Here is a 14,116-nt window from a genome sequence, read left to right as displayed (position 1 = left end):
ATTGATGCAAGGCTTACCCCAAAGAGTGACAACGATACCACCAACTGCTTCAATTCGAGCTCCTTCATCATCTCTACCTGGACTATGATCTTCTATTAGTTCAGTAACTGAAAGACTGGCTGTCAAGTTACTTGTCATTTTCATGTAAACATATAGATATTCAATTATTAGGTTAAATAAGGTGAAATTTTATACTCCTTTACTTAATGTACAAGTGTACAACTAATGCTTAAGAAAGTCCTATTTCAGGTAAAAGCATTGAGAGAAGGAACTCATTATCATCTTAGCACATATCTAGTAGACACAACTAATTTCAACTCAAATCAGCTAAACCTTTAAACATTCGTTAGGATCAATTATCTTCTGGATGTAACTGGTTAAAGAGTCAATAATCAATATCACTACTTAACAAAAAAAGGGAGATATCAGAGAACCAGTACCCTAACCAGATTGGATTTTCTTTTTGCATAAAAGGGCCTTTGAGTCACCAACATTGGCAATTAAAATCTTCCTGTCAACAAGAAGAGCTACAGTGGCAGTGGATCCTGAGAAAATCCTCTTTTCAAAAGCCTTCTGAATGCATATAGCAGAACATAGATCAATATGTGAAGAAAACTAGTTAAGAGTACTAGAAGTGAACGAATTCTACTTGCCTGAGAGAATTTGAAATCAATGTCACGAATTGTCCTCAACAATGCTTCCTTTAATACTTCCAAATGTGTTATTTCATCCTCAGTTATATGTACGCCCTCATACTGTTCCATTAGGTCGGAGGTATTGAATAAAGCATGCATGTAAAAGTAATACAGCAAAAGTTTTGAAGCCATTTCACTAGCTTCCTCACCAATATGACCATCAAATACTGCCATAACACCAACTGTACCCTCCCCAAGCCCATTTTTGCCTGCATCCAAGTCAAGCTTCAAACAATAACTTGTCCACATCAATATAGACATCTAATGTTTTTTGTCAGTTTAAGATGTGATGCTTCTAAAGCAGTGTTTCTTCATGATATGAAACCTTACTTTGAGTGTCCTGTTATTGGATTCATATTAAATTTATATTATTACCCTCTCCCTCTCTCTTTTTTTTTTTTTTTTTTTTTTTTTACATCTGAAATTTTTTGAATGTGAACATACCATAAAACCAGCCCTAAAGTAAAAAGGGTTATTTCAAGAGTGAGGAAAGAGAGAAAGAGTAACTAAATGTGGTATCTTCATATCAAGATCACATCCTCTTGTTCCCTATGTCCTAAAATGTGGCAAACTGGCAGTTCACAGTCTTATTTTGAAGAGATCCAGTGGAGAGATCCCACTCACGTTCAGAAAAACTTTTCCACCAAACACTTGCATAAAGATAAAACAGTATACAAGAAAAAAAAAAAAAAAACAAAGGATTTTAAACCTTCAAATTTGCCTTCATACACGAATGAAAAAAAAAAAATAAAACTACCAATAAAATTTTTTTTTTTTTTTTTTTTTGGATATCAAACGTGACTGCTCTAAAAACTGCAAAGGATACATCATTTCAGATAAGCATGAAAGTAATATGAGTATGAAAATGAAAGGGATGTCAGTTCAACCAGCTTTAATTATCGACCACATATAATCCAACTAATTTTTATTAACCAAATCATACTCATATTTTCTCATCTTTTTGACAACTGTTTGAACTTTGAACCACACAAACTTTGATATGGGAGTATCTTTTGCAGTAGAAGAATGCAACTTTACAATTTCCATGTGAATGGGTGTCCCAAAAAAATGTGATTAAGAATTAGATACTGAAAGAAAAAGATTATGGCAGATTTTGCGTATCTTGGAGAACATCAAAACCAGAATATGCGCTGTGAAGATTCTAATATATGTTTTCATGTGTAACATATTGATGAGCATGTTGATAATTATATTACAACATATGGTCATGTGAGCTTTTAGGGAATGAATTTGGATTTTGAGATCTGAACCATATATTAAAGGAACAAATGTGCTAAGGTCCTAATTGTTTGGATTGTATGGCCAAATCGGCCACAGCGTACGCAATGGTTAAAAGAAATGATTTCATATGAACTTTGAACAATATTATACATGATATAGTGTATTATTTTTTTAGATAAATGATATAGTGTATTATTAATAATGGCTTCTACCAAAAAAATTATTAATAATGGGATTGCAGGTTTAGCACTGATTGTGCAGTACAATACTTTTTGCTAGCATTCGAGAAACCCAAACATAAGAAAAGATAAGTTTAGAGTGATAGTTCTACATATTCTTTTCTTTTTTTCATTGAGAAACGAACATACAATAGAGAGGGAATGTAGTTCAAATACAAAGACATACTATAAACTTGACTAAAAAAAAGTTATATTTAGTCACTTACCCCTTCTTTAAAATATATATATATATATATATTTCAGTGGAATGATGTCCCCAAAAATGTGATTTATAATGGAAATGCTAACGATTGTCCTTAGGGTATGATTAATAATCCATTTAAAGAAAGTTTTTATGGGAAATAAAAAAAAGTAAATAATATTTTGACAGCTTTTTTCATTTCCCATAAAAATGGTATCAAAACTTTCATAAAATAGATTATTAACCAGTGCCCTAAGGCACTCTTTAGCATTTCTCATTTATAATTAGATACTGAAATAAAATGATATGAACAACTAGCAAAAATAATATTACTCCAAAGGCTTAATAATTGATATGAACAAGTGGTTTAGTCTCCTTCAAATGAAGCATTACATAATTGTCATACTAAATAATTAAAAATTGTGCTACTATTCAAGGATCCATGTTTTCAATCTGCCTTATTTAGTTGTAGAAAAGGACTATTCATTGTTTCCAGTGTTGTGTATACGAGTGGTAGATTTTTCAGGGTTCGTTTGATACTGTGTTTAAAAAATAGTTCTCAGTTTTTTTGGAAAAACATCTGGGTAAAAAAGTGTGTAGAAATACGTGTAATATTATCTAAAAATTGAAAACATGTGTTTAAAATGGTGTACCAAACAAATTCTCAATTGTAGAGTTTTTATAGCAGAGTTTTCCAATTCCAATATAGAGTTTATATAATTAAAAAGCTCTTTATCATTTAAGTGCTTGAAAAATTACATTAAATAGTGCATTAAAAATCTATGTTTACATTAAATAGTGCATTAAATATCTATATTTACATTAAATAGTGCGTTAAATATCCATATTTACATTAAATAGTAGTGCATTAAAATCTATATTTCAAATTTTAACTTTAGCGGTACAGCTGTTTTCAGAAATTTTTTTTTTTTAGAGAATCAATTTATTTCAAATTTAAAGACCCATTAAGCGCGTCTGGAATGCATTACGATGAAAATTTTTTTCATTTGGCTGAAAAAATGATGGGTCCCTTGTATTGTTCATGCAATTTTTAGTACTATTCATGTGCTCCACGGTACTTTTTGGTACAACTGTTTTTAGAATTTTATTTTTTTTTAGAGAATCAATTTATTTCAAATTTAAAGACCCATTAAGCGCGTCTGGAATGCGTTACAATGAAAATTTTTTGCATTTTGCTAAAAAAATGATGGGTCCCTTGTACTGTTCATGCAATTTTTAGTACTATTCATGTGCTCCACAGTACTTTTTAGGGAATCAATTTATTTCAAATTTAAAGACCCATTAAGCGCGTCTGGAATGCGTTACGATGAAATTTTTTTGCATTTTGCTGAAAAAATGATGGGTCTCTTGTACTATTCATGCAATTTTTAGTACTATTCATGTGCTCCACGGTACTTTTTGGTATTATTCATAGGTCTCACTGTATTATTTCAACTAATTTTTACCTTTATCTATAGTACTTTTAGTAATAAGTTTTCAGTTTCAGCAAAATAAGCGGTATCCAAACACACCCTAAAACTCTTTAGCAAAATTATTGCATTAATGGTTAACCCTTAAAATCATTTTTCTCATGGACCCTATGCGTTTTGGTGCAAAATGACTATAAGAAAAGAAGGAAAAATTATTGAATACTTCGGGAGTACTATAAATATGTATTCTCTTCTCTCACATGAATTGTAAATCTCACCATAAATTTAAGAGAGATGCTACATCTTCAACAATTTTACAACAAATCATAGATGGTTAATTGTTATTGGTTCAAATTTGAAACTAATACTAAGATTACTTTTTTACCCCAGCAATAACAACTAGTAACAACTTACCATTTATAATTTATTGTAAAAATGTTGTAAACATATCATTTCTCTAAATTTAATAGTGGGAGCCACAGTTATGTGAGAGGAGAGAGTACGCATATATAACTACCCGAAAATAAGAGATGGTCATTGATGTGGAATACAATTTAATCTGGGTTTGGATTTGCTGTGGTTATTTATAATTTTAGCAAAGAATGGTATGAAGATATGTTTGAAAAGGAGCATATAATTTTCTTTCCTGGTTTCAATGTTGAAAAGTTGATAATATGGCAAGAACTCTATTTATATCAAACGTTACTTTTGCGCCAATTTTGGCAGGTTGCCAAAGTTGGTAAAATTAGGTAGCAAGAATACAATTGGAAACCATGAGGAAAGTTTTGGTTGTTTGGCTATCTTTCCATTCGGATTAATAAGGCTAATTTAATTTTAAAATATTCATCATGAAAGAATTATTAAGTTCAAGAGTAATGTTACAGTCACAAATTATTTTACAATATTTTTACAGACTGTTAATACATAGGTTAGGATGGTATATGATACAAACTGTTGATACATAGGTTACAAACTATTTTATAATATTTTTATAAATTATATGAAAATCTCATGTCTAAAGAGATACATAGGTTAGGATGATATATCGCTGTTCATCACTTAATAAACATAGAGCAAAGTTTAGTTACAAACTTAGTTATAACTTTTTTTGAGAAGAAACTTAGTTGTAACTTGATTTTATACACACACACACACACACACGCATACTTGGTTTTAACCTAAGGTTACAACTTCCAATAATAAAAAAATGATAATCTCATATCTAAAGAAATTCATAGGTCAAGATGGTATATTTCCTTTCATCACATAATAAACATAGAATATAGTTTGGTTACAAAGATAGTTGTGACTTTTTTTTTTTAGAATCAAACTTGGTTGTAACTTGATTCAAAAAAAAAAAAAAAAAACTTTAGTTATAGTCTAAGGCTTCAACTTCCAATAAAAAAATAATAGTTGTGACTTTTTTTTTTTAGAATCAAACTTGGTTGTAACTTGATTCAAAAAAAAAAAAAAAAAACTTTAGTTATAGTCTAAGGCTTCAACTTCCAATAAAAAAATTAACATAATTACATATTTTGAAAAATCTAACTGTTGGATTGCATGTTCTTTATAATTTTAACACATATGTCAAATTTTATGTCAATTGAATGTTATTTACTATTTAATTTATAAACTTATTTTTATAAATAATTTAACTATAAAACCTTGAAATTCAAACATTTGATTGATGATATAGTTATTGATCTTTGATCTTCTGGAAATTTTGCAAGTATGAAGGATATAAGAAGAAAATAGAATCCAATTAATGGTGAATTTTTCACATTCAATAAAAAAATGTTGAGTAGAGTTGTAACTTTAGGCTATTAACTAAATTTGTTACCAAATTTTGTCCTAAAGATATTGGTTAGCTTTCTTATTAACCTAAAGGTATTTAAATTTTTTTACAAAATTTAGCAACAAACTTGGTTGTAGCCTAAGACTACAGCTCTACTTAATTTTTTTTTTATTAAATGTAAATTTTGACAAATCCATCATTAAATTATATATATATATATATATATTATATTTCCATGCTTGCAACGGTTAGATTTTTAAAATATGTAATTATGTTAATTTTTTAATTAGTGGGAGTTGTAGTTTTACGTTACAACCAAGTTTATAGTCAAACTTTGTCCTAAAATTATTGATTAGTAAGTTATTACTAATTCTAATTTAAACTTAATACTAAAATTTAAACTCATCACTAAATTACTTTTATACTTTTATACTCACATTAATAATAAGCAGCATTTTTCTATAAAACTTTGGTTTTAATAAAAAAAAACCATTAAGTTTGTATATTTTAATGTTATTTTGTCTCATATATGCTCTCTTTTATGTGAAAGTCAAAGCGATTTTACCCAAGCGGATTTTGTGCATCTTAAAAAATTTACCCATTGGCCCTCGTAAAAAATTTTAAATTGAACATATACATATCTTTTTTTTATTTGGAAGATATTAACACTTTGAAAATTTTCATCTCTGGCCAGCTACAAAGCCCAATCTATGATAGTAGCTTTACCAGGACTAGGCTACATGCCATTATGCTTCTAGCTCACACCTTTAAAATATCTCCACATATTCTTTTCTTTTCTTTTTGATGAAAAATAAATTGGGTTTAACATTTTTTTTCTTCTGAGAAACTAGATTTAACATATTCTAAGTACAACATTTATGCAAATAAATTAAATTCTTTTTAGAATACAAATAAATTGATTAAGTACAATTTTAAAGGATTCATTTATAGAAATTACAAGGTAAATTACACTAATCTTTTTTGAGATAATTTATTATTACACTTACATCCTCTCTAGTTTAGAATAATACACTCATCTCCCCTTAAAATGCAAATTAATTATACTAACCTCTGATAAATGACTAAAAAACATTTTAAAAAAATCTTTAAATTTTCTATTTTACCATTTAGTTAAACTATCATCCACACGCCCATTAATAAGAAATTCAAAAAATATATATATATATATATATATATATATTCAAAAGTTCTTTTTTTTCAATTATTTAGAGATCAGTATAAATAGTTTGCATTTTAGAGGAAACCAAAATCTTATTTTAAACTAAAAGAAGGTGAGTGTAATAATAGTAAATGACAGGTAAAGTTAGTGCAACTTTTTTCCACAAATCACATCACGTGACAGATTAAGGAGTGTTCACATGGAAATCATTTATACAAGGAAATTGGAAACTATTATGCAAATTTATTACCTTTAATGAGTAATTATTCACTGTTAGATCACAATAAATGCATGTTTTCCATCTCACAATAAATTCATGTTTTCCAACTAATTATTTTTATGATGGGATTCACTATTTATTTGAAAAGGAGTAATGCTAAAACCACAAACTATTTTACAATATTTTTATAAAATATTAATATAGTGAACATCTTATTGGTTTTCATCTAGACTCACCACATCAATGACCATCTCTTATATTTCGGGTAGTTATATATGCGTACTCTCTCCTCTCACATAACTGTGGCTCCCACTATTAAATTTAGAGAAATGATATTTACAACATTTTTACAAAAATTAAATGGAAGTTGTTACTGTTGTTATTGTGTGTGAAAAAAGTATCTTAGTTTAGTTTCAAATTTGAACCAATAACAATAACCACTTGATTTTTGTAAAAATGTTGAGAGTAGCATCTCTCAATAATTATACGAATCTAACTTACCTTATATAATGCAATGAACTACTTTTATATGTTAATCAAAATTCAAAATTGTCTCCCATAAGCCAAAGGCCTTGTAGCTGAATTGGCACCTCCCTATGTACAAAGTGTTTGGGAGTCTAGGGGGAAAAGAGTTCGAGCTACGAGGTTAATAGCATATTGTAATTATCTCTCAAAAAAAAAAAATCTCCCATAACAAAAATTCAAAATTGTCGTGGGGGTGTTTTAGATTTTTTTTTCTTTTTTTAATACGGTATCCTCGACCACATAATTATTACCTAGCAAGGCTCTTCAACTTGAATTTGAGGGTGTCGAATACCTTCCTAAGCATTCACAACAAGGGTGTCAAACCTATTCGAAAGCTATTTTTAGCATCTTAAACCACAAAAATCATGCTCCATCAAAGATTACATATCTAAAAAATTTGACATCTTGCTACAATGAACTCCCATAAATGAGAGCTCACTGTAGCAACTTGTTATCATTTTTTAATGATTTTGTGGTGATTGGTTGTGGTGGTTGGTTTTTGTGGTGATTGTTTTTATTATTTTAATAAGTTGTGTAAGGGCCAGATTTGAGCACTTTGCCCTGGGGATAAGTGGACTTAAGCTCAACAAGCCCAATACAATAAATTTGTAAAGAGTAGGTAGAAGAATTGGGCTTTAAAGAGTGTAACAATAGTTGAAGGTGATTTAAGGAATGAATAATTAAAACAAGTATGGATTTAGGCAAGTAATTCAATCCTCGGCTCTAGTCCGAGCAGCTTCCACTTATTATTTCTTGACTGATAATGACAATGGTTACAAAGTTAGCTCAGGTTGCTATGGTGTTCCTCTGGTTAAACTTCCGATCCCTTTTCTCAGAGCTCCTTCCTCCTTATATACTACTTTCCCCCTTCATCTCCACCATACACGTGTATGTCAAATCTGTTGTTGTTGATCTTTGTCACATCAACCTTCCTCCCAAAGCTCTTAGGTAGTAGCTGTGAGTCTAAAAAGCCACTGCTCAGGTATCACTTCCACATTTAATGCGGCCACAGTATTAGTTGTGGAGCATTTAATGTGGAGGCTATGACTTTTCCTGGAATTGCTCTGCCGTCATGCTCCATGGTGCTTGCTTGCTGTACTTATATTCTTTCCTGGAGTACTTTGGAAGACTATTTTTGTCAATAAGTCTCTTTATATCAGCTTCGACCTTAGCTAGCGGAGGACAGGATTGTCCTCGGCACGGTTTCCTGTGTGGCCATGATTACCATTGCTTTCCTCATATGCAACTATGGGCCTCGTCATGGGTTTCAAGCCCAGTATAGAAGGTGGACGCATATTTTTGGGCTTTATGACCCCACAAGTTGTATATATTATTATAAATGAAATAGTAAAAAAAAAAAAAAAATAGAAACTTTGATGTGAGATGAATTGTAAAGTGGGTTGTTAAAATTGATAAAATAGGTTTTTGAGTTGTTAAACGCTATATTTTTTGAGATACTTGATATGAATACTCTAATCACGTTGGAGTTTTTAGTATCGAATAAAAACTAGAAAAATGAAAACAAAAACCTTTCATTATATTAATCATAGTTGTGGGGTTTGTTTTTGTAGCCCAAGCCCAAAGGATATGGGTTAAAGGCCCAACGAACCTAGAACAATGAATTTGTAGAGAGTTGGCGAAAGAGCTAGGCTGGTTATGAAGTAGACAGTGCTGGGCTAGATTACTTGCAGTGAGGATGACATGAAATAATGCTCAGATAACTCCATGAATGAATGTCCGAAGAGGTGTTTTATTGAGTGAACAGTGATTACAACATTCAGAGCTACAGTAAAGCTTTTCTCTCTCTTTCCCTCTTTTTTTTTCGGTCCTCTATTATCAGGGACCCTTCTTCTTTATATAGCATCCTCTCCTATCATCTCCATCGTCCACTTGTTCTTCATCTGCGTACCTACTCGAGTGCATGTCACGTCATGTGCCTACTTTAGTTCTTTATGAGTGGCGGTAGCCGAGATTACACTGTTCAGGGGTCTTCTCCACATAAATGCGGCCAGAAAAGCTGTTGCAGTGCATTAAATGCGGTGGTAGCAGCTTTTCCTTTAGATATTTTTTAATTCTGATCATTTTCGGATCCACCCAGGACCTATCATTACCGTTGGGATTGCTAGGAAGATTAGTCGGACCTTCCACATGTTCGTTTGATCAAGGCTCTTCGTAGCCGAGGAGCAAGACGTCTTCGGACCAGTGGTGACCTCTTCGGACGACACTCCCCCTCTGCTTCTGGGCTTCCTGCTTTAGATGGGCTGACCCAACCACCTATTGCTTCTCGGAAATACAATAGTCCTTAATAGGGAGTTCCGGGCCCATTAAGTAGCTTTGGGCTTTTTCCCCCNGAAAATATAGCAGATCTAATAGTTTACCATTGTAGTGATTTGGGATTAAGAGATAGAGCAACAAAGAAAAGTTGAGAGAAAAGAATTTAAAGTTTTATCTAATTTGGTTAATTTGACTGTTTATATTTACCAAAAAAGAGTCAAATATTTTTATTGATTTCAATAGTTATATAATGGAAAATAAACCATTTGAACCTGTTGGAGACATAAAAAAAGTACCATTTAGCTGAATTGTACAAGATTCTTGGTCTCATACTCTATTCATAAATAGTATATTACAATTAAATTTATATCTATAATGAAAATTATACTAATAAGTCATGGATAATTTATCATAATGAAGATTACATACAAAAATCAACCATAATAGATTACAAAACAATATGACATTTGTATTTTACATTCCTACATTACTAGTCATAGAAAATAAGCACAAGTGAGTGGAATGTAATATCAAATTATCAATGCCCATTCAAAGATAATCTATCTTAAGCTTTAACCAAGTGGTTGAAGAGCTCTAAACACAAGCACTTGAAAAGAAAAAGAAAAAAAATCTATCTTAAGCACTAGTCATGGAATCATAACAACCACTCCTTTTCTTGATCATCACCTTGAACCCACCAGCCATTTCTGCAGTAAACAAAGGGATATAAACCGGTTCATCCACCTCAAAAACCGGCTTGATCTCGAACCGCCTCAATATGTCAGCCACCACATACTTCATCTGTATAAAAGCCATCTCTTTCCCAATGCACACCCTTGGACCCGCTTGAAAAACCGGGTACTTGTATGGACTCACATATTTCAACTCCCCGCCAATATCTGCACCACCCGGTTCATCAAACCACCGGTCCGGTTTAAACTCAAACCGGTCCTTACCCCAAAGCTCTTCCATCTTCCCCATTCCATAAGGAAAATAAGTAACTCTATCCCCCTTCCTTACCTTAGTGCCGTCTGGCAAAATGTCATCGGTCGCTGCATGCTTAGAATCCCAAGCAACAGGTGGGTACAACCTCATGGACTCACATAAACAAGCATGTAAAAATCTCAACTCTTTCAAAGCTTCAAAATCCAATGCCTTTTGATTCTCTAATACATGATTCACTTCCTTCACAATGAGTTCCTCTTTGTTTCTATGCTTAGTGAGCAACCAAAGCAACCATGTCAAGGCTGAAGATGTTGTGTCACGTCCAGCTATGATAAAGCTTATCACCATGTCTCTTATGACTTGCTCATCGTACCCCGCTAGTACTAACCGTGACAATAAATCACGGTTTTCACACGCGGTTTGCCTTTTGGTTAGTATAATCTCCGAGACAAGACCATGTACAATAATGAAATAGTAAAAAAAAAAAAAAAATAGAAACTTTGATGTGAGATGAATTGTAAAGTGGGTTGTTAAAATTGATAAAATAGGTTTTTGAGTTGTTAAACGCTATATTTTTTGAGATACTTGATATGAATACTCTAATCACGTTGGAGTTTTTAGTATCGAATAAAAACTAGAAAAATGAAAACAAAAACCTTTCATTATATTAATCATAGTTGTGGGGTTTGTTTTTGTAGCCCAAGCCCAAAGGATATGGGTTAAAGGCCCAACGAACCTAGAACAATGAATTTGTAGAGAGTTGGCGAAAGAGCTAGGCTGGTTATGAAGTAGACAGTGCTGGGCTAGATTACTTGCAGTGAGGATGACATGAAATAATGCTCAGATAACTCCATGAATGAATGTCCGAAGAGGTGTTTTATTGAGTGAACAGTGATTACAACATTCAGAGCTACAGTAAAGCTTTTCTCTCTCTTTCCCTCTTTTTTTTTCGGTCCTCTATTATCAGGGACCCTTCTTCTTTATATAGCATCCTCTCCTATCATCTCCATCGTCCACTTGTTCTTCATCTGCGTACCTACTCGAGTGCATGTCACGTCATGTGCCTACTTTAGTTCTTTATGAGTGGCGGTAGCCGAGATTACACTGTTCAGGGGTCTTCTCCACATAAATGCGGCCAGAAAAGCTGTTGCAGTGCATTAAATGCGGTGGTAGCAGCTTTTCCTTTAGATATTTTTTAATTCTGATCATTTTCGGATCCACCCAGGACCTATCATTACCGTTGGGATTGCTAGGAAGATTAGTCGGACCTTCCACATGTTCGTTTGATCAAGGCTCTTCGTAGCCGAGGAGCAAGACGTCTTCGGACCAGTGGTGACCTCTTCGGACGACACTCCCCCTCTGCTTCTGGGCTTCCTGCTTTAGATGGGCTGACCCAACCACCTATTGCTTCTCGGAAATACAATAGTCCTTAATAGGGAGTTCCGGGCCCATTAAGTAGCTTTGGGCTTTTTCCCCCCCACAATAGTAATTAGGGATTGTAGCATATATTCATACTTTAAAAATTTTAGAATTCTATAAAATTAAATAAAAATGTATAGAATTTTACCTTTTTAAGGAATAAAAAATAAAAAGTAAAATTCTACACATATTAATTATAAGTTGAGGATATAATTGACACTTTACATTTTTTTTTTGGTTATTTAAAAATGAAATAAAATGAAAAGTGTTATATTAAGAAATAGAGCTTGAATTTGGTATAGATGAGGGGCGTAAAATTCATATTTTACACAATCTAATAAAAGATTACCACATTAGTTGTTTACTTAAAAACTCTATATATCCTATCACACTTAATAATATCTTAATAAACTCTTAGTTGGGTTGAATTCTTAGATGAGTATTAGAATTGATTAGATATGGTTTTAGCAATTCTTTAATATATAATATGATGATATGGTATGTTGGGATTAGAGAGTGTAAAACTTGGGTTTTACATCACATCCTTATAAAATTTAATCTCTAAGAATTTTATACACATTATAAATTGTAACTCTAACGGGTAAGGGGTAGGGCAAATGGTTACTCAAACTCATGATTTCTTATCATGTAGCCTTGTGTAACTCTCCTACCCCTAGCACCAACCAATCCTAAACCATGCTACTTACCTAAAGATTAATTAGGTCAACAATACTACAAACACACCACCACTCAAATTTACAACTTATTGAGGTTTTCGATTTTAGGTGGTGGAAAAAAGTCGTGAGTCAATGTAAAAAACGGTAGGTAGAAAGCTAAAAAGTGCCCACCACTTAGAGTCGACTACTTCAATATATTGTAAAATTGGGTATATGATGAATCCCTAGATTTATTCTAAGAAAAATATAAATTCGAAGAGTTTGATTTTTTGTTGACTTCATAATATTTTTTTGGCACCACCTTATAAATTTACATGTCATTATTCCAATTTATATTTTTTAATTGAATTTAAATTTATTCTTTATTTAATATATATATATATATATATGTAGGGTCTCGTTTCTCTACGTAAACCCAAAGACAATTAATTTGTAGAGTATGGGTTGAAGAACTAGAGTGGACAAGGGAGTTTTTCCGCAAAAGATTATCACTTCTTTTGTTATTTCTTGATCAGCTTCGCCCACATTCCATGCCCCGTTTCATACCCTCACCCTCTATTATAGGTAGGTCGTAGGGCGCTAGGAAATTTTCCGAGCAACGTCTATCCTCCGCAACCTGTAATCCCCCTCGGTAATCGCGTTTCCCACTGGCTGGACGTCTGCCTTCTTGGGGGTGTAACCAAGTATAAGTGGACGGATCTTAATTGTCCGTCCTCGCTGACGAATATTTTCGAGCGTAACAGATAATTGAGGGCAGGCACGTTGGTGAGGCTCAGCCGAGGAGCAGTATGTGTCTTATCTGTAAAACAAACACACCTGGTCAGTTCATAAATCAGATACAAGGATAAAGAAAAGAACAACTACTGAAAGAAAAAGCCCTAAGACTATGGTTAGAGACCCTGAGTCCGAGAAGGCACACCTGGCTCTCCTGGCTCGGTCGGACAGTGTAAACCATCGTGCCACGCGCCCGAGACGATCAGGTAATCGTCTTTCATCCCCTTATTGGACTTGGGAAGGCAGGAGAATAGCCTCACAATATCGGAGCGGGATTTAAGGTAATACCCCCCCCCTTGTTGGCTACGACACTCATACAAGTATACTAAATCGTGCCAAGTTAGCCCTAAGCCTAACTGTGCGTTTATGGCATCAAAAGCCCCCAAAATCTTAAGAGTGTTGGGCGCACACTGGTCGGGAGAGAGCCTATGGTTACGAAGATAGTTTAGGGTCACGGGACCCATGGGAATGGTCATTCCCCCTTCAATGAAGGCGATCATAGGTATTATGACCTCTCCTT

At 32.9% G+C, this 14,116-nt stretch overlaps 1 protein-coding gene and 1 pseudogene across 1 annotated transcript; both read right to left on the bottom strand.

Annotated features, from left to right (window-relative positions):
* Positions 1-1,044, bottom strand: part of LOC112012671 (putative protein phosphatase 2C 76) — a 1,146-nt pseudogene extending 102 nt beyond the window's left edge.
* Positions 1,045-10,202: 9,158 nt separating this feature from the next.
* LOC136062680 (cytochrome P450 94B3-like) lies at positions 10,203-11,160 on the bottom strand. Its single transcript, XM_065762045.1, has one exon. The coding sequence runs from the start codon at positions 11,072-11,074 to the stop codon at positions 10,418-10,420; it is 657 nt and encodes a 218-aa protein (XP_065618117.1). The 5' UTR covers positions 11,075-11,160; the 3' UTR covers positions 10,203-10,417.
* Between the last annotated feature and the right edge of the window lie 2,956 nt (positions 11,161-14,116).

Source organism: Quercus suber, unplaced genomic scaffold (genome assembly GCF_002906115.3).
Source record: "Quercus suber isolate HL8 unplaced genomic scaffold, Cork oak 2.0 scaffold_439, whole genome shotgun sequence".
NCBI classification, from domain to species: domain Eukaryota; kingdom Viridiplantae; phylum Streptophyta; class Magnoliopsida; order Fagales; family Fagaceae; genus Quercus; species Quercus suber.
The sequence above is the reverse complement of the archived record's forward strand: the minus strand, read 5'-3'. Positions and strand labels throughout refer to the sequence as shown.

What these genes read in the sequence shown, in the direction of transcription:
- LOC136062680 (XM_065762045.1), bottom strand. Translation starts at nt 11,074, where the DNA reads ATGGTGATAAGCTTTATCATAGCTGGACGTGACACAACATCTTCAGCC.